The sequence below is a fragment of the Manacus candei genome, unplaced genomic scaffold, assembly GCF_025592945.1.
Source record: "Manacus candei isolate 608988 ecotype Guabito, Panama unplaced genomic scaffold, ASM2559294v1 h1tg000014l, whole genome shotgun sequence".
NCBI classification, from domain to species: domain Eukaryota; kingdom Metazoa; phylum Chordata; class Aves; order Passeriformes; family Pipridae; genus Manacus; species Manacus candei.
The window spans coordinates 43070031-43094082 of NW_026138062.1; the positions used below are offsets into that span (position 1 = coordinate 43070031).

A 24052-nucleotide genomic window follows, 5' to 3' on the forward strand; every position below is an offset into this window, starting at 1 on the left:
ATTTAAGTTCTCTAATATTAGATTTAAGTTGCTGAGCTGTGCTTTACAATATTTAAATTAAATTTCGTAACTTGGCAATTGTTATGTGAGGTACTGAGCTAACTTACTTTAAATTAAATCACTTTCTAAAAATAGGCTTAAGTGTAAGCAGACAGTTGTAGCTGGGGAACAGAAATTAAGTGGCTGAACAGTTCCTGATGCTTTGATATTTATTTTATTTTTATTTTCTCAGCCATTGGATCTTATCTATGTCCATAACTTGAATCTGTCTCTTTACCTCTTCTGATTTGCTTGCCTTGCCTTAAAGTACAGCACCAGAGGCGTAGACTGCTCTGAGTAGCCCTTTGTGTTCTGTTTTGTTAAATAGCTTTGGTGAGTGCCACTTTCTCATTCCAGAAGGTGCTGAGGAAATGACCTCAAAAGCCTCTTGACTGAACTCAAGGATAATACTGCTTTTACAGAAGAGTTTGCTTGGTACCTGTAAAACGTTGGCTGGACATCTTGTTTCTGCCTACAGTACGATGGGTTGAGAGAAGGTGCATGGTGTCTAAACTAAAAAAGATTTGTCCTTTTAAAAAGTTACTGTCATTTCTGCAACATAGAGCAAGTCCAGTATTTGCTAGGACTCTTTGTAGCATAACTTTAAATGACAAAAAGAAATGGGGTAAGATTCAGTAGAATCTTTACTAAAAGATAACTTGCAGACATTGGAGGTATAGTAGTGATGTTTCATACCAAAAAGATGTCTGTGTTTTTCCCAAAGATAACAGATGAAACAATTTTTTCTTGCAAATACTGAGCACATCTCTCTAGTGCAAGTGTACTTGGAAATAAACCCCTGTATGAATTATTTCCCAAAAGGTTGATGGAAAGTTGTTGTGCTGGCTCTGCACGCTGTCCTACAAGAGGGTGCTGCAGAAGACGAAAGAACAGAGGAAGAGCCTAGGATCTTCACATTCTAACTCCTCATCCTCATCTCTTACTGAGAAAGACCAGCATCATTCAAAACACCACCATCATCACCACCATCATCATCGCCACAGCAGCAGTCATCATAAGTAAGTATTTCAAAAGTTAAGGTAGCTGTTGGTAACTCTTCATCTGTGTTCTGTTTGTACTGAGATAAAATCAAAGTTAGTATAAAAAGCTGTTTGAAACATGGTGTCAAAAGCAGTAGCAGAATGTTGCTCTTCCGTGGCCTGTCAAAATCCTTGTATTCTTACCGTTTGAATGAAGGGAGTTTAGCAAAAAGCAGTTGAGGTTAAAATTGGTAGCAAGTCTAGAAAAAAGCTCACGGAATGGCTACAGAAACAAGTTACTTAGTGATAGACTGGATTTAGTTTTCTAAGCAGTAACTGCTGTGTGATAACTGCTATTTTACACGCATTTACCATGGGATAAAAGGTGTGTATTTGCAGTAAGCACAGTACAACTACTTCATTCAGAATGCCCACCCTGACTTACTTCACCCTGACTGGTTTGTGCACAAATACTCGCAGGTAAATGGAGAAGCAGAAGCAGTACTGTGGGATTATCTTCAGTCTGGGACCAATTTGTATCTCTTTGCTAGTTTTTATAATCAAATCTTGCTGGAATAGGCAGTTTGTGGGTGGCTGTGATAATGACATAGGGTCATAAGACTTAGTTCACTCTGATAACCTTTGATGTAGTTTTGTCCCTTCTGCATCTTTTCTCAATATGTCATCTGTGGCCATGGCATCAACAGCATACCAACCTTAACCTACATAACCAGTTTATTTAGTTGTAAACCCTAGAATTCATTTTTGGTTTTATGCTGCCATAGTAGTAGTCACAATTCTTATTTTCATTGGTAGGCTTATGACAGCATAACTTTAGAACTACTTATTTTTTGTGCTGGACAGTAAATGCTGTGGCTGCAATGGTAATGACCCTAATCTCAGACGTACAGACTTTGCTTCTAAACTCCATGTTTCCAGTGCTTATATTTTTTCATCTTGACTGAAACTTGCCTAAGTGTGACTTAAAGATAGAAGCAAAATAAACTGGAATCATATTTGGAATGAGGAAAAGGGAAATGCATATACTTTCACTTTAAAAAAGAGAAAACTGTGATTTGGGTTTTTAGGAATTTGAAGATGAAAATTATTCTTGTCATACAGAGAGTTATTGTACTGTTTCTGTTCTTTCAAATCTGCTGAAAATTAAGTTATAGCAAGTTAAATCTAGTTTAAAGTATGTGGCAGAGGTATAGTAAGGATTAAATAAAAAAATAGTTAACTCTTTACTACAGAATAGAGCTTCTGATATACTCGAGTTGTAACAGTAAGCATATCTCTATACAGATCACAATGTTCCTGGTTTCCCACCTTTTTTTTTTCTGTAGGCTACCATGGGTCTATTGCTTCTGGTCCAGTCAATATGACTCTTTTTCCCTGTCCATTTCAGTTATTGCTAATTTCAGACAATAGAGACAGTGAGGTACAAATACAGATTCTTTGAACTGTTTCACTCAGTGCAGTCTCTATATTCCTATATCAGTGCTCTTCATTAGTTGCTTTTGAGATGATTGAAAGCAAATTGTTACACCTGAGAAGTAGTTATTTTCAGGGATCCAAAACTTAACTTTGCTCTTACACCACCACACGAGCGCTGCTTCGTGCAGTGTTCATATGGCAGTATGGAAATCCCAGGAGTGCTGCTTTAGACTGGTTTGCTGAGTATGAGATTAGCAATACAGAGTTCACAAGAATCAGGAGGTATCAGCAAAAAAGTTTAGCCAAAGGTGTTGAAGTGTATGCCTTGTGACTTACAATAGTATAGATATTTAGCCAAGAAATACCTTCATAACATCCTGACGTAGTAAAGCGTGATCAGGAATACAACAGATAGTATCAATGTCTAGCTGAAAATTCATAAATGTTCACTTCTTTATTAGGAAAAAAAAAGGTGGGAGGTTTTTTCTCAAGTACAGATACCATTCACATAAACATAGAAATAATGGCATGTTTGGTCAGTTACCAAGTACATTTCACGTATTTCAGAATCAGCAATCTGAGTCCAGAACAAGATCAGGGACTATGGAAACAGAGGTAAATATGATATTATTTATTAATTTTCTTTTCATTTATCTTGCAGTTTTCATTTAAAGAATTTCTTTTTTCTTGCATTTCTGGCTAGTCTCTAGCATTCCAGCTAGGAGCATGAGTTAGTTATTTTATATGTACCAAATGGTGATATTAGAGAGTTACATAGTATGAGGCTTTAGGTTTACATTTTGTTTGATTTCAGCCATAAATCCTCTGCAGCTATTCAGAATGAAACTCCAAAGAAAAAACCCAAACTGGAATCCAAGCCATCAAATGGAGATAGGTAAAGTTATATTTTTGTAAAGCTGAGCCATTTCTACCAAATAAAGCACTGATTTGTGGCCAGTTGCCTTTTTTTTTTTTTTGTCTGAAGAATGAGGGAGGTGAAACTATTGTCTAGCCAGATGGATTATTGGGTGGCATCTGAGTGCTGTCAGTCAATTAAATTACTTTATCAGCAGAAAACTAGCACTGTTTTCCTGCTTTTAAGCTGTTTGGAGCAAAATTAAACAAAGTTTATGTACAAGGCAACAGTTATCAACCAAATGGTATTCCTTGACATCAGTGTTTTATCAATTAGATGGCAGGGTTGAACCTGCTGCTTTAAGCTGACCCAGAGAATTCTTTTGGACCTTAATGTGGGAGACTGAATCTTCATTCTGTCTCTGACCAAATAGTTGGAATAAAAGTGGCTGCTTCAGTCAAAAAGTGTTTGTCCCCCTCAAAGCTAATACTGAATTATATTTCTGCAGGTGTATGTAATGTGTGCCATTAGTAAGGTAATTTGCCAGTTGCATCCATTTCTGTCAGGTACATACTTTTTTTGCATTAGTCCTTAAGGATGTTTGTGGAATTATTAATTATCCAATTTGAAATAAAAAAAAATAAACTGGGTTTTTTTGCTATTGATGTTGTAAGTAACTATTGTCTTTTACTTTTGATAGCTCTATAAATCAGTCTGCAGACAGTGGAGGGACTGACAACTTTGTCCTCATAAGTCAACTGAAAGAAGAAGTAATGTCACTTAAACGTCTTCTGCAGCAAAGAGATCAGACTATTTTAGAGAAAGATAAAAAGGTAAAAGTTGCACCTGCTTAATAAGGACTTCATAATTTTGTTTTCTATTTTGTAGACTCCTAACAATGTCAAAACAGTGACATAAACCAAAAATCAGATGCAGTTGTTCTGTATAGCAGCTAATCAGATCTTACCATTTAAAGAACAAGTTTGAGACTTCTGTGTCATGAATATATTTTAGCTCTAAGTCAAAGAGGAATTCATCTTGCCTCACTTCAGCCACTCAGAAGTTTGCCTGTTTCTCAAGCTGCATGCCATAGGTGATGGATAAAATGCCAGACAGTGGTTTGCCCGCTTTACATGTTCTAAACTGAGTCATGACAAAAAGCAGTGACCATTCTGAGTTTAGCATAGTTTTTATTTAGTTTTAAACTAAAGCAACTATAGCCACAGTAAGTCAATGTCCAAATTTACATTATAATGTATTAATATTAAATGTTTTGTTTTTATAACAGTGATAGCATATGTAGTGTAGGATGTCCAGTCTTTGTGGTGGTCGGAGACTAAAAGAAAAGCTTGGATTAAATAGATGTCAGTCAACAGAAGTTAAGTGAAATAGTCAGGCCCAAATGGCTGCAGTGAAACTCTTAGAAAAGATTCACCCTTCTAACAAACTAATGATTAACAAGAAAAGGGAAATAACTACAAATGTGCACTTTGCTTTGCTTTTCTTAGTGTTTATTTCTCTGCCATCTGAATAACTAGATGCTTTTAAGACACTGTAACAGTGGCTCTAGAATATCTGTTCAGGATTGAGTAGGTTATGGAATTGTATTAAAAATAAATTTACTATATTTTCAGATAAAATTTTGATTTTCAGGGCATGGTGGCCTGTCAAAACATTGATGGTTAGGAAAGCCTCCTAAAAGGAAAAGTGCTTCCACTTTTAAACCATAGTTCAGTATCTTCATTTCTATGCTTAGATGTGTTTTGCAAAGGATATTGAACCTATTTTCGTTTATATCACTTGCAGTATACCTAGGGTTGGAAGTACTTGCTATTTCAAGTCTTTAAGTGTTTAATGTGAAAGAACTGAGCAGTCTGTCATGGGTTCTCTTTACATATTTTCTTCAAAGGACAAACGTTAGGCCCTGTCTTATAAAGCCAGGAGAAGATCATGAGTCAGTAGGAAATTCAGTTGTCTCTTTTTAGTTTTAATCTATGGGGCAAAGCTAACAAAAAGGATAGGTAAGAAAATGTAACCAGCTTCTGCATAACCGCTGCAGTGACTTGTTTTGTGCTGTTCCCATAGGGAGAGCATCTAATAATTTTAATATCCCCACTGCTAAAACTGTTTATTTCACCTCGGAGTTCTTTGAACTTAAAGACTCCTTCAGACATGAGTTCCTCACTTTTAAAATGTCACTTTCTGCAACTGCTACGAGGAGGAGAAAAGCTGAACATATTGTACAATGTTTGCGTAGCTGAAAAATTTACAACAAATGAATGCAGTGCAGATTTTTTTTTTTAAATGATATAATAAATTTGGAGACATGTACTGGGTAAAAGCCTGAGCCAGACCTGTGGGAGATTACTGTTAAGATTGTGTCTCAAGATTTGTGTAGGGACAGCATTTGAACAGTTTGGAATGCTCCAAAAGAAAAACTTCTGAAATGTATAACATAGCAACAAAAACAACTCAGTACACCAGCTTTGCAGACAATCCTCATTCATCATTTTTTGTTATGAGTCAGGATGTCAACCATGTCATTATCAGTGCCTATTGTTTGCAGTACTAGCCTTGTTTTTCTTTCTGCACAAAATGTTAGTGAGACAACAAAACATTACCATGGAGCCCTGAGATTTGATTATTAGGAGGAGATTACAGTTTGCTGAATGTTCACAGGTAGTGTGTTTGCTCCTCTGGTTGCATACTTTGCTGTGGTGCAACACTACCACTAGGTTTTTTTGATATGTAGTGTGTGGTGTGTGGCTTTGCATTGGATCCCCTGCAATTTACAACAGCCATAAAGTGCATACCTAGAGCAGCAGTCTGGGTACAGGGAGCTATAATATACCATTCTATCAACATACCCCCACTTGACCATTTGATTGACAGTTCTTTTGAATACCTTGTTTCACTATATGTGGTTTGACAGGTATTGAGGTTGGTGATAGCAGTCTCAGTGCATTAGTTCAGGAGTGCATACTCTGGTTTGTTATGGCATGCATCTTTGCTAGCAAAGAGGCTTCATTTCCTGATAAATCCAAATTGACCGGAGAGGTTCAGAAGAGCCCTGTGAGTTGGGATGCTTTGAAGAAGTAAACTTTTTAAAGAAGTGATTCCTAAAACTTCTAAGTCCATATACAGCAAACTGTTAGTAGTTCACCCGGTTGCACGTGCTTCCAGAAGAAGCATTCAGCACTTGGATAGAAGCATATATCACATTTTAGAAACACATGCCTCAGTGTATGTCACCTGAATCTCTGTCTCTCTCAGCAGAGACCCAGTGGCAGCCATACTACACCGTACACAAAAGTTAAGTTGAAATTACATGTTTCCAATAATGCAGTTTAATTCATTGTTATGGATCGAGAAGCAGTGAAACTTGGGAATGTAAACTTCTGTCTAGGACAAATTGTAGCATAAAATGACGCAATAGAATCCTTTATACTGTCTTTGTATGGAAGATTTTTTGTATGTTACCATACCATATAAGTGAGAGATGTAACTGAAGATTTTGCTGAGGTTTAGCCTTCTGTATACAAAATCTTGAGCAAATAGCATGGTTACATAAGTACAGTTGTTTTCTTCATTTAAAATATATATAGATACTTTTCAAAGTGCTTCTGAAGTGTTGAGCTGTTAATACTGCAATAGTAAATAAATACAGTGTTTCCTGAGATTCCTGAGGCTTCCATAAATATTTCACAGACTGATTGGAAGCCATGTACTGTAGCAGTTCAAGGAATCTTCACAGCATTTGTGTTTTCAGTTGACAGAACTGAAGGCAGACTTCCAGTACCAAGAGTCTAACTTGAGGACAAAGATGAACAGTATGGAGAAAGCTCACAAGGAAACTGTGGAACAGTTGCAGGTGAGTAATTGCTTATCAATACTCGAGAAATACTTCATGTGGAGTTATATATTCAAGCTGTTCAGTCAGCTTATTCACTTGGCATTTTTCACTACAATACAGTAGTTCCAAGTACTTGAGTGGTTGTTCCCATGTTTAACTTTGGATGCATTGTACAGCAGTTCTGCAGTCAACAGACAATGTCCATATGAATTAAACTCACTCTAGGAATCTCTTTTTCACTTCAAGAGATAAAGGCTTTCTCAAAGGTTATGTTATTTTTTCCCTGACAATTTATCAGTTGTCGTTGGGTTATGGATCCAATTTAAGGGCTCAGCATTAACACACTGACAGTTAGATGTCTGTTGGTAGAGCATACTTTACTGAGAAGAAAGACTGAATTAGTTGCCTGATAAATCACTGACTTGATGCAATACTGGATATACTAAATTTTGCAGTACAGAATATTCTCAGCATGTACATTTTGAGAATTTGTTCATAAATGCAATAGAAAATCGGTACATGACACTACTATAGGAAATGTTTCAGTAATTCATACTTTTTTTGTCTGTATTGCAGGCCAAAAACAGAGAACTGCTCAAACAGGTTGCAGCATTGTCAAAGGGTAAAAAGTTTGATAAAAGTGGAAGTATCCTCACATCTCCTTGAGGAACTGGTTATTCGTGGGGTTTGCTGCTCAATGTACATTTGAGTAATTCTGTGAAGCCCTTAAAATCCTGTGTAGTGGAAAAAATATTTTTGCACACCAGATTAGTTGGCATGTTTCCTACATGTTTTTATAATTAATATGCAGCTTTTTTTAGTTCCTGTTCAGATGAAATACTTCAACTGGATTGAAGAATGTTTTTATTTTTTTGATATTGGAAACTTTCTGCCAGCAATAGTATTAAACAATTGCATAGAGAACATTGCAGTGCTTTCTCTAAAAGGACAACATGCAATAACAAACTAGGTGTACTTTTTACAGAGTAGCAACTGAGTCTTTTAAACTACACTGATGTCAGCCAAACGTTTATGAATCTGCAGTGACACTGAACACTGTTTCCTGGCAACTGTTCTTTTACTTTGTATCAAAATATAAATTTAGAATGGAAATCATGGTGCTCTCAAACTCATAAGAGGCATATATGTATGTGTAAATACGACTGTAATGGTTATATTCTTAGTTATAACAAGTAATTAGTGTTTTACATTCTTGTGATAGGGATTGACAGAAAGATTATCTATTGTACAGTAACAGAGGCAGTGTGGTTTTTGTAAGATTTACTGTAGATTTTTCTTGCAAGTGCCTTTCTCCAACTGTTTATTTATAGGAATGTTGGTATTTTGTACATAAGGTTTTTATGTTTTAAAATCATGTTTAATAAATGTTTTATGTAAATATAAATGTGTGTACAGAGGAATCTGAAACAAAGATCAAAGTGGCTAGTGCAGTGCTCAAAGCAGCATTAAGAGCTAGCTAGCTAATTGATGGACAGTGAATTTGGCTTTAGATAACTGTCGTAGCTTGTGTCTGTGAGGTGTAGAATTTTGTTAGTGCTGCTCATGCCGAACATTTCCTGAACAAAAAAAAAAAACATTTTTTTTTTCCACGCTGGAATTTTGTGTTTTGTTTATAAATTTTCCCCATTTGGCACAGCACCAATTTTAATTGCACAGCAGGCATTGTACTCCCAATGTTACATCCTTAACTAGGGATATACACTCAAAGTTTTAAAAACGTTTATTTCCCATTGTTGTCTGAGTTAATGTACTTAGTTGTAACTTATGGTGATTCTCCTTAATAAATTGCAAGGTTCACATCTGCCAGTAAAGATACACAATGAGAAAAGAGTAGCCAAAACCAGTGGCCTTTAAATTAATTGAGTGGATGTAGCGTCAAAGGGTGGGTTATTCTAATGTTTTGGGTGGATTTTGATTCTAAATTATATCAATTTAAATTTAGCTCTGCTCCCAACGGACATTAGTCATATTCAGAAATTTCTATTAAACAATAATTTAGTATACCCCAAGGTCTCTGTTCAGGAAGGTAAGTTATGAATCAGCATAAAGGGAAGTAGACTTACGTGAGTGAAGGTTTAGGTCAGCTCTGGGTACTGCCTGGTAACAAGGGTAGCTGTTGATATTTCAGTAAACTTAATTGTGTAAAAGCAGCTACACATTTTTAATTAAAGAACTAAAATCTATAGTCCTTTGGCTTTGCACCCAGGTACTGAACTATGAACACCTTTTCAATAGCTTAAATGAGTTCCAGCAGTGACAGACTACTGAAAAATATGAAAAACTCAAGCTACCTTGTTTCATATGGTATATGTGTATTTTTATACCCTAAAATCAACTTTGTATGTTTATAAATGCTCTTCTTTAAACTTACTGAACTAGGGTAGAGAATGCTACTATTCTTTGGGGTTGTTATTAATTTTTTAAATATACAAATTTATTACTTTTATTAATTCAGAATTAGTATTTGGGTCATTTTTTTCCAGTTGAGTGGTGACCCAGGTTTGATGAAATTGGTTTTAAAATACAAAAATGCATAGCAAAATGAAATGTTCGAATTAAGGTTACTTAATGATATCAGTTCAAGCTGCAGTCAGGACATTTTAAATAAACAAACTGAAGTTCTGTATTAGAAGTAATTGACTTCATAAATCTCAGAAAAATTTTTAGGAGCTTCACAGTGTTTAGTTCTTATTAAATACCTGTGGGTATTCTTCCATAATCTAATTTTTAACATTAATTTTTTAAAGTTGTTAACTAGCCAACTGAATCCTGGTCCTGAGAATCATGTCCTGGAGCTGTAGATTAATATACAGATGTTCTTGAAACGTGGATCTGCAAGGAGATTGTTGTACTGTATTGTGCTTTTTAGCCTGTTTCCAGATGTTGATTAGCATTGACCAGTAATGGCCATTTTGGGTCAGGTTATTTATGTATTTTAAGCCTGTGAATATTGCGGCCCCCTTTTAGATAGTATGTCTAAATACTTGTTCTGCAGTGAAGCTATTCAGCTGTCCACATGTATAGACTATTGAAATACTGTACTGGCACACATCTGACCGTTGACATTTTGTACCTTTTCTAAATCCAATGTTTCACAATAAAATCTTGTCAAAACATTGATCTCTCCCTTTAAAATTATTCATAAATCCATATTTTGTGTTAATCTTTCATGCTATGTCACTCACTAAAAGTCTGTGGCCAAAAAAGGGGCAGAATTTAATATTTATGTTTCTGTGAAGATTAGACACCTTGGGTTGTCTACAACTTGTAACAAATTAGGCTTCGGATTACTTTGTCTCATGAAAATATTTTTGTTTTCTACAACAGAATTATATATAATACATAGAAATATTTTCTTATAGAGAAGAAGAAAAAAGCGTGAAGGTTTGACTGAAATGCCTTCAACAAGCTTTTTGCATACTGATTAGCATCAACATTTGTGTTTAAAAGTACCTGAATTTCAGTCTTATTCTGCTAACTATAAAGTTGTTCTTCCTTTACATGCATTGTACGAGTTGGATGATTCTGAGATTTGAAACGACATTTATAATTTCTTTGTGTGTTCCCTTTCTTGTGTCAGGAGGAGTTAGGTGCCCACAGCAACACCCTGCTGGCTGTCAGTCACAGTGGCTTCTAGTGCAGCACAAGTTGTGCTGCAATTTGTAGGTCTCATTTTAAATTTTCCTCAACGATCAATCTTTATCTTTCCACAAGCCAGAAGAATACTTCTCATTCAGGAATTAAAGTTCAAAATAAAAAATAATTTAAAAAAAACTCCCCCTACCCCATACCAATAAGAGAGTAAGATTCTGTATCTATTTGGTCTAGAAAGGGGGAATCTTTGTTTCAAAGCGTCTTGAAACAGTTATTATTTTATAGTAGTTATAATAATGAACAATATGCTGGTCTAATATTGGATTGTTCTTAGTCTCGTTTTAATGCAAACTTGCAACAGCAACTTGGAAGCCACTTATTTCTAAAGCTGAGTGCAAGTCAAAACCATGTGTGGTACCTAGTTTATGCATGGCTTTCATGTGACACGTGCAAATGTGTGTAACTGGCCATGCAACTGACTGAATCCTGAAAAGAGGTTTGCATCATTTGAAGCAAATTTCTTTAAAGAAAATTTAGATTTACATAACTTGTGTGTGGGCATTCAGGCAGTTCTTAATGGTCTTCAGTAGCTTCAAAAGCTTTGAATCCAACACTGATTTTTTTGAAAACAGTGATGTTTATGATGACAAACTATAATCTTTAACTTTTTGGAATAGAGTAAAACCTGTTCATTTGTTTTTATTCCTTCAAATGAGTTACTAAACATTGATACTGCAATAGAAGATACATTTTCTCCTATATTATGTGCAATTGCTCTAGCTGTCCTCATGGAAGAGGTACTGATATATGGAATTACTTCTGTTGAATCCCACAGAAGAAGTAGGGGCTATCAGACAAGGGGATTTTAGAGGTGGAAGGAGATGTTTGTGGTGCTCCTTGGGAAAGAAGGAGGGTAATGGAGATGACAGGGCTAATGGGGAACAGAGACCTCTGAGATACCATGTTACTTGTTGTGTGATGTACTGAATCACACGGTTGGGGTTTTTTTAACGTTACATATTTTTCATATGTGTGAAATGCAGCATTGCTTAAGGGAGTCTTTTGTTTTGCTTTGTTTTTTTTTTAAATGATACTAAGAGTCCAAATTTGAGAAATGAACAGAATAAACTGTTTAATTAAATATGACTTCAGCAGGTATTAGAATTTGCAGGCCAAGTTGATTTTTACTTCCAGATGTAATCCCCTCCCATTTTTTCAGTACCTTGGAGCAATTTATTTTGAGCTGAGTACTGAAAACCTTAAGATGTTTTCCTTTATTTAATCAACAGGTGTCTTTTGCTTTATTTCAATTAAAGGTGTAGGGCATTCACAATTTATCCTTCATCAGGTGCATCAATGCATGTCTTCAGTTTTATTTTTAGATGCTTCCTGGGAAACTTTTTACAACCTTCCAAAAAGCAGAAGAGCTGTAAAGCTGTATTTGCTAGAATAACTTAAATCACTGCTGAAAGGCAAACAATTATAATCAAGCTGACTCCACTGAAGCAGTCTAGTAGTGCTCATACAACCTGTTGCATTTCTATAGTTGCAGAGCATGTTATGAAACACAACCAGGAGCAGTAACTTCAAACATTCCTTCAGGATCTACAAGAATTTGCTTGCTGGTCACTTACCTGACTGAGGGTGCAGCATTCATTAAAGTTATCATAGGCAAAAAACCTTTCTCATACAACCATGAAGTGGTCTAAGCTGGAAAAGACCTTTAAGATCATTGAGTCCAATTGTTAACCCAGCACTGCCAAGTCCACCGCTAAACCACGTCCCTGAGTGCCCTATCTACACGTTTTTTGAATACTTTCAGGGACAGCAATTCCAACGCTTCCCTGGGCAACCTGTTCCAATGCTTGTCAAGACTCTCCATGAAGAAATGTTTCCTAACATCCAATATAAACCTCCCCTGGTGCAATTTGAGGCCGTTTCCTCTCATCCTATTGCTTGTTATTTGGCAGAAGAGGCTGACCTCCACCTGGCTACAACCTTCTTTCAGGTAGTTGTAGAAAGTAATATTACTTCCCCGATCCTCCTTTTCTCCAGGCTAAACATCTCCAGCTCCCTCAGCCGCTCCTCATAATGTTCCAAACCCTCCAACAGCTCCATTGCCCTTCCATGTTACAGCATCTCAATGCCTTTCCTGAAGTGAGGGATCCAAAACTGGATACAGGATTTGAGACAGGGCCTTGCCAGTGCCAAGTACAAAAGGACAATCACAGCCCTGGTCCTGCTGGCCACACTATTGCTGATACAGACCAGAATGCCATTGGCCTTCTTAGCTACCTGGGCACACTGCTGGCTCATGTTCAGCTGCTGAACACAGGTCCTTTTCTGCTGTGACACAAGTGCAGGATCTGATACTTGACCTTGTTGCACCTCATACAATTGACCTCAGCCCATCAATCCAGCCTTCCTGCTCTCCAACAGATAAACACTCCCACCCAACTTAGTGTCATCTGCAAATTGACTGAAGGTGCACTCGATCCCCTCTCCTAGGTCATGAATAAAGATATTAAACAGAACTGGCCCCAGTACTGAGCCCTGGGGAACAGCCCTCGTGAACAGCTGCCAACTGGATGTGACTCTGTTCACCACCACTCTCTGGACTTGACCCAGCACAGAGGGCACCTCTCCACACCATGAACAGCTAGTTTTACCAGGTGAATGCTGTGGAAAACAGTGTCAAAGACTTTACTAAAGTCCAGGTAGACAACATCCACAGCTTTTCCCTCATCTACTAAGTGGGTCATGTTGTCATAGAAGGAGATCAGGTTGGTCAAGTAGAACCTGCCTTTCATAAACCCATGCTGGCTGGGCCTGGTCCCCTGGTTGTCCAGCATGTGCCATCTGATAGGACACAGAATGATCTGCTCTATGACCTTCTCCATCACTGAGGTAAATTTCATGATCACTGTGCTCAAGACAGCCTCCAACTGTCTTATCTGCAAGAGTGGAGTGAGCACTCAGTACCTCCTATTACTCGAATGGCATGTTGCTATTTTGCATAAAAAACAAATTACTGTGCAAGGTGAATTTGAAACTTAATTTCTGCATTCTTTGGTTGAAGATGGTTCAGTCTTTCTCCAGTGCTAAATATGGTCCAGTTTTTTGGGTGTGACTAGTAGTCTACAGTGCTTTTTTTCCTCTTATTTTGCCTTAAAGGTAGTGACATGTAAATATTCTTTGGATCATGTTTACCGAAACGGATGGAATGCACCTTTTCCCTCCCTGAATGCTAAATACAATACGAGAAAATAGAGCTAAATAGGATGGCTGCCTACATAAGGCTAGCCACTAGATGCTGCTTAAACCCCACTGTATATGGTTGTGTGTGCTTTCTGTGCACCAGCCAGCACCCACAGTGGATAGCTGTTCCTGTTCAAATGCAACACTGATGCTAAAATGACAATGTCCTAAATACTGAAATATAGTACTTTGTAATATATTTTAAAAAATTGGAAATTTATTTTGGAAAATTTGGCATAGGATCATAGAATCATAGGATGGTCTGGGTTGGAAAGGAACTTAAAGCTCATCTACTTCCAACCCCCCCCAGTGGTATTAAGCATATTTAATATAGTTAAATATAGAAAAAAAAATGGAACTGTATTGTGTTTTCTCTGATTGCTTTAGTTAAGAAAGAAAAATCTCCATTTTACAAGTCAGGAGGCTGATCCATGAAACAATGCAGGTTAAATGCTGCCACACAAAACACAATGGTAGAATTCAAAGCAGAATCCAAGACTCCCAAGACAGTGTGGAGACTGACTATCTTTTCCCTTTGAAGAGAGTTGCTATGAATAAGTTAAAGTTTTATTCAGTCACCATAGATGTGTAGTGAATCTGTAGCATTAGTTGGCTAACTTTTCACCTGTACCTTAGAAACAATTATTAAATGTAACTGATTTCTTCATAGTATAGATAACAATACAAAGGTGAGATTATACTTTTGACTTGGAATAATAAGGCTTAAGACTTAGTGTTCTGCTTTCTTTGAGTCTGATATACTTCTAATTCAGATTTTTCCCTGTCTGATTCTGTTAGTAGATGTATTTGAAATCTTGTGACTTTATAGTGAGAGTTCTCATCAACATTTAAAAAGTCCAGGCTGTTTTTAACAAGTCTTGGATTCAAAAAGATGTAATTGTAGTAGAAGGGAAAAGTGTTTTCATTTGTATACTCTATAGTCGTGTCGTGTATTGTATTTATATATTCTATAAGCAATCTTAAAGAGAAAGACACAGGGAACTATAGGCCAGTCAGCTCCTTAGTACAAGAGAGTCGTGGACATACTGGATGGAGTCCAATGGAATGGTGCAAGGATCATGAAGGGACTAGAACACCTCTCCTGTGTGGGAAGTCTGAGAGAGCTGGGACTGTTTAGCTGGGAGAAGAGAACGCTTGGAGGGATCTCACCAATATAAATACGTGAAAGGAGGTGCGTAGAGGAGAGATCCAGGCTCTTTTCAGTGGTGTTCACTGCCAGAACCAGGGGCAATAGGTACAAACCGAAACACAGGGGGTTTCCTCTGATCACCAGGAAACACTTTTTCTACTCTAAGGATGACTGTGCACTGGCACAGGTTGCCTAGGTTGGTAGTAGAGACTCCATCCTTGGAGGTAGTCAAAAGCTCAGAGGACATAGTTCTGGGCAACTGGCTCCAGGTGGCCATGCATGAGCAATGGGGATTGCACCAGATGACCTACAGAAGCCACTTCTAACCTCAGGTGTCCTGTAACTCTAAAACCTAAACAAGGCAATAATTTTCTTCATCTATTAAAATGCAGTATTTTGTTACGAAAAATTAGATAAACAATGTTTTGATGTGTTCAGTTTTTCCCTCGCTGTGAGGGGGTTCATTTGAATGGAACTGAAAAAAAAAAACCACAATGTTTTTTATAATAGCAATTTGCCTGTTAGGCAACGTGCTGCTTTAGGGAAACACTTCAGACTGTGTGAATGATTGTTACATAAGCACCAAGATAGTTTAGTGAGCTTGTAAAATAAATAATTTTGCATGAAGAAGCATTTCTAAAAGCTGGTTTTGGTAGCAAATTTCAAGTAAGCAGAGCAGGGAGTAAGCAGGAGTAACTTCCCATCTATTTCTTTCCTATTAATCTGTTGCCAGCATGATATAATTCTTATACTATGCACAATCAGAAACAAGTCTGAAAATAGCAAAGTTCCCAAGAGTACTTATCTTGCTGGTCAAATCTTTAAAGCCCTTTTGCATTATTTTGTTTTATGTTTAGTGACAGCATTCTAACTAAGTTTGGTCTGAAGTGTGTAGGACATCAAGAACATTTGTAGTGTTGTGTTCTCCCTTTATCCATAGACATGTCTTCCCTTTTGTTAAATAGCTATGGTTGAAGTACAGTTTTATATCACATTCAGTATGTATCCCATTTTCAGTAAAGGCCCAAGCACTGTACTTTTAAAACAACTTCTGTTTTCTTAAAAGAGGTTTTGGATGTGTATCAAAACTGTTAAGTCAAGAGTCAGAAAAGCAGTATTTTGAAACTGTTGGGATTTATTAAGTATTTATGTACAATATTTATATAATATGTATTTTTAGTTTATGAATTCAGTTAAAAAACCAAACTCAAAGTACAATGTGGTTTTCACGTCTTTCCTTGTGTCAGGACAATAGAGTCCTGCTGTTGAATAAGGAATATAATTTCCCCTATATTTTGTTGCTGTCATGTGGACAGATGCATTTTTTTGTCTGAAAAGTATCCTTGCAACAACTCACAGAACATTGTTCCTGAGGCGTACAGGAGTCAGATGGCATCTTAATCCATTCATAATGCTGTCATAGTTAACGTTTTAGGTTGAGTAAACTAGGTGATAGTGGGGGGGAAAAAAAGATGAGTAACTGAGAAACTTTTGAAAAGCAAAAAATAGGAATTTTATAGTGATTCAGAGTGCACTCATAAACTTGGTTCTACTGTCAAGATTGCTATCAGGCTGATAAACATGCTTTATCAAAAAATGAGTATGTTTTACAAAACAGCAAAAAAACGTGCTTTTCATTCTTGGACTATAATTAGGAATACAGATATTGATATATTATTTACCAAAATAGCATTGGAGCTTATAAAACTAGTAATTTATGTAGTCTAAAAATATCTCTGCTACTTGGTAGAACATGAAAGAATTTTTTTTGTTAGTTTATGGAAAACAACCTCTTGACAGATAAGTTTTCTTTTTAACCCCATTGGAAGCTTTCTGTAGCCTAAGTTCTGTTTCTTAAATCTTACTAATTTTGTAATCTTAGTTGTATTTTCTGGCAAAAATCAGTCAATTTTATCACAACTTCCATGATGGTTCTTTCTTTCTTAATGCACTCATTGGCTTAGAATTTAAAGGCTGAGACTCTGCCCTCAAGGATAAGTGTATTCAGAGATTGTCCTAACATTTTTATTCAATAAACTACTGTGTTGCTAATTAGCATCATTGACTTTTCCTCTTTGTGGTAAGATTTGTTCTTACAGGCGTCAATTGGTTAGTCATTGTGCATCTGAAAAATAATAAAAAAAGGGACCATCAGCTTCTTAATGTAAATACACTTCCACCTGTTGTTCTAGAGCTATTTTTTACCAACAGTAAAATGCCCAGTTTTGGGTGCTGGAGCTAGTGAAAAGCTCTTCTGGCCCTTCCTGGAGTGACTCTACTCTCCAATTCATTCCACCCACTGGAATGGCTGAGGTCCAGCCCACGTCCACCTACAGTCATTCTCCAAGAGGCCAGCAGGGGTTGTGCACATCAAGCCACCACATTTTACTTCACAGTGGAGTATAGGTCTTAATGATTGACAGTACTGCAAAGTCCAGAAAATTTGAAATACTGCGTCAATAAGAGCTCTGTTTTCTTAAGCATGGGAGAGGGAGTTAGAATTGCTGGGTGCTTATCCTGGTGAGGATTTTCTCTCTCAGTCCCTTTGAAAGGGTTTTAAAAGGCATACTGTCAACCTAACGGCAACCTTTACTGATAGTCTGAAGATGGAAACTTTGAGGAAGCAAATACATGAGGCTCATTGGAGAAGGAAGAGGCAATGAACATGGTAGACCCCTGAGGGTGAGAGCAGAACTTGTTCAAATTACACCTTTGTTACCTTGTTTAAGATCAAGTTGAGATGTTTTCAGTGGCCAGTTCCACCAGAATAGACTAAACATCTCTAGCACGTTCTTAGGGCCATTCACACTGCCTACAAGGATAGTCAGTCTAGGTTTCCTGTCAAGTCATGAGTGGACAATTTAGATTAAAAAAATGAACACTCATTTTTGTCCTCTCAATGAGCCTATTTTGCATCATTGTATATGGGTCTTAACTTCCTAACAGAGGAAGTATGAATGCTCTTAGCAAAAGAGGCCTCAGTTTGACTTATTTCTTAGAGCTTTGCTGCACATGCAAATTCTGGCCAGGGTGTACTAATGTGTATTACCTCCTGTATTCAAGCAGGAAATCCTTGCTTCTTTTCTTTTTTCCAGTCTTTCAGAATGCAATTGCGCTCATTGATGCAATTTCAAGGCTTAAAGGCAGAATTCTATGCCCTGCTGACCCTGCAGTAAGGTTGCTGAACAGACATTAGAAGGGAAAAAAATAAAGAAGGAAAAAAGTAATGAGTAGCTCTAATTTATATAAATTATACATATAATTTATATAAAACATAATTATGTATCATGTACTATAATATACAATATGGTTCATTGTATAGTATTATTATTATGTATAATATAAATATATTTTTATATCTATATAAAATACCTGGTTACCTGTCTTTTCTCTCACCTCGTGCAAAGCTGATGGGATTAGTAGCGTGAATCCTAGTCATGCATTCTATCCTTTTATAGACTTGTTTTCTCTTAAAATCAGGGTGTCTCTTTCCAGTTAGCCCACCTCAAGTCAGTTGGTAGACATCAGTAGGATCATTCTTTGGTTTGAAATCTAAATGGGTGGAATAGGGAGTGGTTTGTGGTTTGGTTTTGAAGTTGTTGGTTTGGGTTTATTTTGTAAACATCTCTTTTCCAAATACAAACCTGTCATCCAATGCCAGGTCTCTGTTCATTCTCATAGGCGGGAAGTGACTATGACTTGTTTATTTCCCTGACCTCTCCAACAAACCTCACATTAATGACAGTTCCCACTCAACACCTCCAAAGCCATTCCTTGATAAGCCTCTCCAGGACACCTGCCCAGTTAAGATGCAAATTGGTAAGTCTTGTGAAGGCTGGTGTCTCAGTGTACCAGTGACTGCTTAGGTAAAGTCACAAATACACATATAAAGTATATCTAAGAGAATTAATACACTTCAAATTAATGTTTTACAGTCAGCAGCAACCCACAACAATCTCAGAACAGTAGTATGGCAAAGAAGTAGATAAGACAACCCCTAATGGAGGAGAGAAGGCAGGCTAACCTCTCTGGCTCATGTAGTTAAGAGATTTTGTTTCCTGTATGCCCTAGGCATGACTGTGTCACAGTTTACTCATACTTTTGTTTTTAATGTAGCTTTTACTGGATGTATCTGGATATTGTTTTCCACTTGGTACATTCCTCTTATCTCTGCGTATTCTTCGTGATTGCATTAACTTGTTTTCAATTTAAGAGACAGAAATGAGCAACCTTTCGTTGCTGATCTGCAGGTGCTGTGTGTGATGCTGTGGCCCCAAATAACACAAATTCAGCATCACTGTATTAGCTAGTAGCCAAGCTTGGTACTTTAGAGCATTTCTGCTCTCTTCTCTGGGATACAAAACATCATATGTGTTTTGCAGTAGTAGCATATTTCCAGCCATCTGTAATTGCCTCCTACTTGCATATGCTTAGTCACTGCATACAAACATACACCTTCTGCTGAACTTTAGTAAAGCTCATTATGTTTTTACCCGTATGGTATTCTGCAAAGGCTCTTTTTCACAAGATTAGAGCCCAGTAATCCCAATTTACCTCCAAGGAGGCCAGAGGAGATAATTTAACCAAACCATTGTTGTAAGTACTTGCTTTCTCATATGATACAGTGACATTTGATACAGTTTTTGTCATCAGTTTTGCCAAGTAAATGAAAACATGCTAGTATGAAAAAAATAACAAATTTATTATTGTTAGAGCTGAAATAACATCACAGGAATACTCCAAACCAACACAATTTGATAAATCTTTTACTTCTCCTGTATTTTTAATAAAACCCTTCATGACCCTTCATGCTATTGCTAGGTTAATACTTATCAAAATCACGTAATATTCAAAGGTGTACTTACGCCTCCCCTCCCATCACCAGCTGGAACCAAAATTGGTTGTCTATTGTGATCTTGTCTATGAGTCTGAGATGAAGTTAAATGCCAGGTTGGGGTACTTTGGGAAGCCTATGTCTCCTGAACAGATGGCTTCCCATGATTCCAAACAACACTTAGAAATGGGCAGTTTTATCCTGAAATAGGGATGAAATGGGGATGATATTAGTCTTAGAACAAAAATTCATTGTATTTGGGAAGGGGGAACACATCTTGGAAGGTTGTCTTACTTCTAGCCAAGACAGGATCCCAGAAGAAGGATCAGGTACTGATAGCCAAGGTACTCTTTCCTTAATCACAACTATCTGGAAATCCCAGAGCAATGAAAAATGTCAGGCTGCAGACCATCTTAAGTATTTAAGGATCTTTTCTCCCTCACAGTTTGATAGCATGAAGCTTTTTAAAAGAACTTTCTTTCACTCTAAATTACTTTTTTATAATTTCCCTATTCTTTCAACCTATGCCATTTTGTAATAGTTGATCTATTCCTGACAGTCTATGCAGCTGCATAAACTCTTCCACTACCGTTCCTGTAGTGATGAGATTGCAGAAGGCCGACATGCCAGCTACATAATCAGAACTGCTGTCCTGGGGTATCCTGAGAGAACATCATGAAATCACTGCTGTGTAATCCTGCTCCTCTTTCCCACTTCTGGCAATAGAATAAATAGCGAAGTCCACAACTGGTTATGTCAAAGAGTGCAAAGAGGCTTAGTAACTTGATTAAGGATTTATAGTACCTGTTCATGACAAAGAGGATGTCTATTGCTGCTTGCGCTTCCTGTTTGATCTGTGTCCTGGCATTGTGAGAAAGGTCCAGCTTGTTGCCAATATCTAAAATGAGTTGGCAGGCTTCCTCAGGAGAGCACCCTGCACAGTTGTAGAGGAGGAATGTTGTTGCATGCCATATCTTGCAGGTTGAATTAAATTCTATGGGAAAAAAATTACTCCTTGTCAAATTACAACCACTTCACAAGACCTCATTTTAGAAGCTGTTTTCATAGAGTCAGAGAATGGCTTGGGTTGGAAGAGGACCTTAAAGATCACCTAATTCCAGTCACCTGCCGTGGGAAGGGAGGGACACCTTTCAGTATGTCAGTTTGCTTAAAACCCCATCCATGTTTTATGCAATGCAAGGTTTTATTAGGCAGAAGTACACAGCCCTGATGCCCAGAGAAAAGCAGCTGTAATTCTGGCTGATGAGCCTGGCTGACCGCACTGCTGTGTCAGAGCTGGTGCCTGTACAAGGAGCCTGAGAGCGTGCTGGGCTGGGCATGTGGGCAGACAAACCCAACCTCCCCATCAGTAGTGCAGATCTGGATCTGTTTATTCTTTTGATGAAGCCGTGCCCCAAACTTTCCATCCTTCCTTGAGTTCTCTATCCAGACAAATATCTGGGCCCTATGAAAACACATTAAGCAACATGAGATGGTCAAACACAAAAGTAATGGGAAACACAGAAGCGCTTAACTAGCTAAATGGAGAATATTGTAGTTAAGATCCAGATTTTATGTTGATATTTATGTAAAATACTGTAATTATGCTGTGACTTGATTAAAATACAAGTCTTTCACAAAGAACAAAAGCAAAACATCTTGTCTCTAAACTGAGGCTGTAGAAATAATTCTTAAAATGGCGAATAATAAATGCATTTTATAAAGAAAGAATATAATCAGTTAGTTAAAATAATGAGCTGTTTTGAGAAATTATCAATGGACAAAGCAATACCAAGGGAATAAGAGGCATTAATTAAGGGAGGAATGAATGTCATGCATGACAGCAGAGGGGGTTTCTGCTTATCCTTCTCTCAGTTTGTATCCATGAATTGCACCTCAGTTTGTCTGTGGACACTAATTTTGTTTCTGCTTTCACATAATGAAGGACAAGGATAAGTTAAAGAGAACAGACGATATTGGAAAAAAATACAGTAAATATAGATATTTTAGTAAAATGCAGGTTCTTGTACATGATAGATACATGGACAGAGAAGCATAGCAAGGAGAAGGAGTAGGTCTCAGTAAGTATCTGACATTAGATGTAGGAAATCTGATAAAGATAGGAAATTATAGAGGCTTTTAAAACATGGCTGAACTATCTGCTGAATGCTGGTTATTAGACATATACTAAATTTCCTTGTATTCAATCTAAAGTAATGCAAGGAAGATTTGAGCTTGATACTGCATCAGTTTTAGGAGAGATGGATTGCTCTTCCGGTTCTGCCAACCTTCTCTGGACTTTGCCTCTCCTTTTAGTCTCCCTTCTACAGATTCTTCCCATGGTCCCTTTGTCTGTTTAGACTAGAGATGCTTTCACTTTTTTTATGTTCTTCTTTTCCTTCTGGTTTTCTCCTGTTTATTGTGGAGAGTAAGAGGAGGATGCCTGTCCCCTCCTCGCTCATGGTGCATGTGGGAGGAGGTGTTTCCAAGAAACCTCTGAGAGCAAGATAGTAGGTGTACGGTCCTATGGAGGTGGGATTATGGCTGGGGAGGCATCAGATGGTTACAAAGGGGCTGGGGTAGAAAGAAGATAAGAAGCAGAAAGAATCTTATGCTTTCCAGCACATGTCAGTGACTACGTAGGAGTGAGGGGTATTGAGGGTCCCCCATTCTCTTTTTCTGCACACGGATTTCTCAGTGCACCTCTACCCTACAGCCTCATTTCTTCCCTTCCCACTGCCTCCCACCCTGGCTCCTGTTGACCTGAATGGTTGAAAGATTGGGTTTGATTTTCTTAAAAAGCATAGTTGGCCCACCTTCACCTTATTGTCTAATTATAGCCGTGAATGATTAGAGTTTAGTGCAAGGATGACTGATGTCATGCCCTGGAGTCTATTACATAGAGGTAAGATTTGCATGTGCAGATCTTCCTGTTTTTATTATCTGTGTATGTGTAAATGTTGGTCCTGTCTGAAATTTGTCTCCCACTGGTAGTGATGTAAGTAAGAGTGGTTGTGGAATCTGCTTCGTGTTCTGATTCAAAGTCAGATGTACTTTCTTTGTGATCTTCTTGAATTAGCTGGTATGCAACCTCCACTTGCTTATCAGTACTACACAACTGATCTGCTGTCAACCTTGATTTTCTCATTCCAAAGCACTTGCATTACTTAAGTTAATGCAGTGATATATTACAGGGGATAAGCTGTGTACATAAGCTGTGTATATAAAATGTGTACATGGCTAGAAGCAGGTCAACAAGATCAGAAGAAAATTGAAGCACCAAAAGATTAGTCTCATAACTTTTCTTTCCTTTAAAGTGTTTATCATTTGCTTTTCTCCATTGCACCATATTTTACCATTCTTTGCAAAACAGTTACTTAGCATTTTCTTGTACGTACAAGTATGCAGAGTTCATTTTGCTTGGCAATTAATGTTTTGAGTTTGTGCTGTCAGTTTACATTATGTCTGTCTACGTCAACTAATGGCTCATAGTTTCCAGCACTTCACTGACTACTCTCAGTACTCTCTTTTTCCCAGGTTAGCCAAGGATTTGCCTGTTTCTATGCCTTCTGTGCACTTGAAGCTCCGAAGTATAGTTTCAAAAATTGAAGATTGTTTTCGTTTCAGAGACTGAGATAAAAGACAGGGAAAATAATCCAAAACTTACCAAAATGCGCATGAAATCTCGAATCACAGAATCTCCTGAGTTGGAAGGGACCCACAAGGATCATCGTGTCCAACGCCAGACTCTGGCCCAGAAGCTTATGTGAAAAACAACTCTTAATTAACTCAGCCCTATTTTTCTTGCCCCAAATATTCTATTTCTCCTTCTAGAAAGGGTCCATCGAGAGGAGTCATCATAAGGTTTTTGCATTATTTATGTCCCACTTGAGTCTTCAAAACTGGCCTTTCCTACAGAGGCTAATTTTATCCAGTGAGAGTTATTGTCTTGTCTCGCTATGTAACCATAGTGAGGCTCAGACAGCCAGGTCCTTGTAACAATATTTAGAAGCTCCTTCATATCTAACAT

At 37.4% G+C, this 24052-nt stretch overlaps 1 protein-coding gene across 8 annotated transcripts in view; it reads left to right on the forward strand.

The window, feature by feature from the left end:
• Positions 1-24052, forward strand: part of FAM76B (family with sequence similarity 76 member B) — a 51057-nt gene that overhangs the window by 2853 nt on the left and 24152 nt on the right. For 4 of the 8 annotated variants that reach the window (XR_007903297.1, XM_051780150.1, XM_051780152.1 and 1 more), the window contains exons 5-10: positions 862-1058; positions 3024-3071; positions 3271-3351; positions 4013-4145; positions 7082-7183; positions 18870-19007. Coding sequence is in view for 7 of the 8 variants with exons in the window: in XM_051780150.1 (XP_051636110.1) it covers positions 862-1058; positions 3024-3071; positions 3271-3351; positions 4013-4145; positions 7082-7183; positions 18870-19007 (699 nt within the window). In the remaining variant the exon portion in view is untranslated. Of the gene's footprint in view, positions 1-861; positions 1059-3023; positions 3072-3270; positions 3352-4012; positions 4146-7081; positions 7184-7741; positions 10304-18869; positions 19008-24052 lie in introns of those variants that run through there. The other 4 variants (XM_051780156.1, XM_051780153.1, XM_051780155.1 and 1 more) reach the window with 4 other exon arrangements.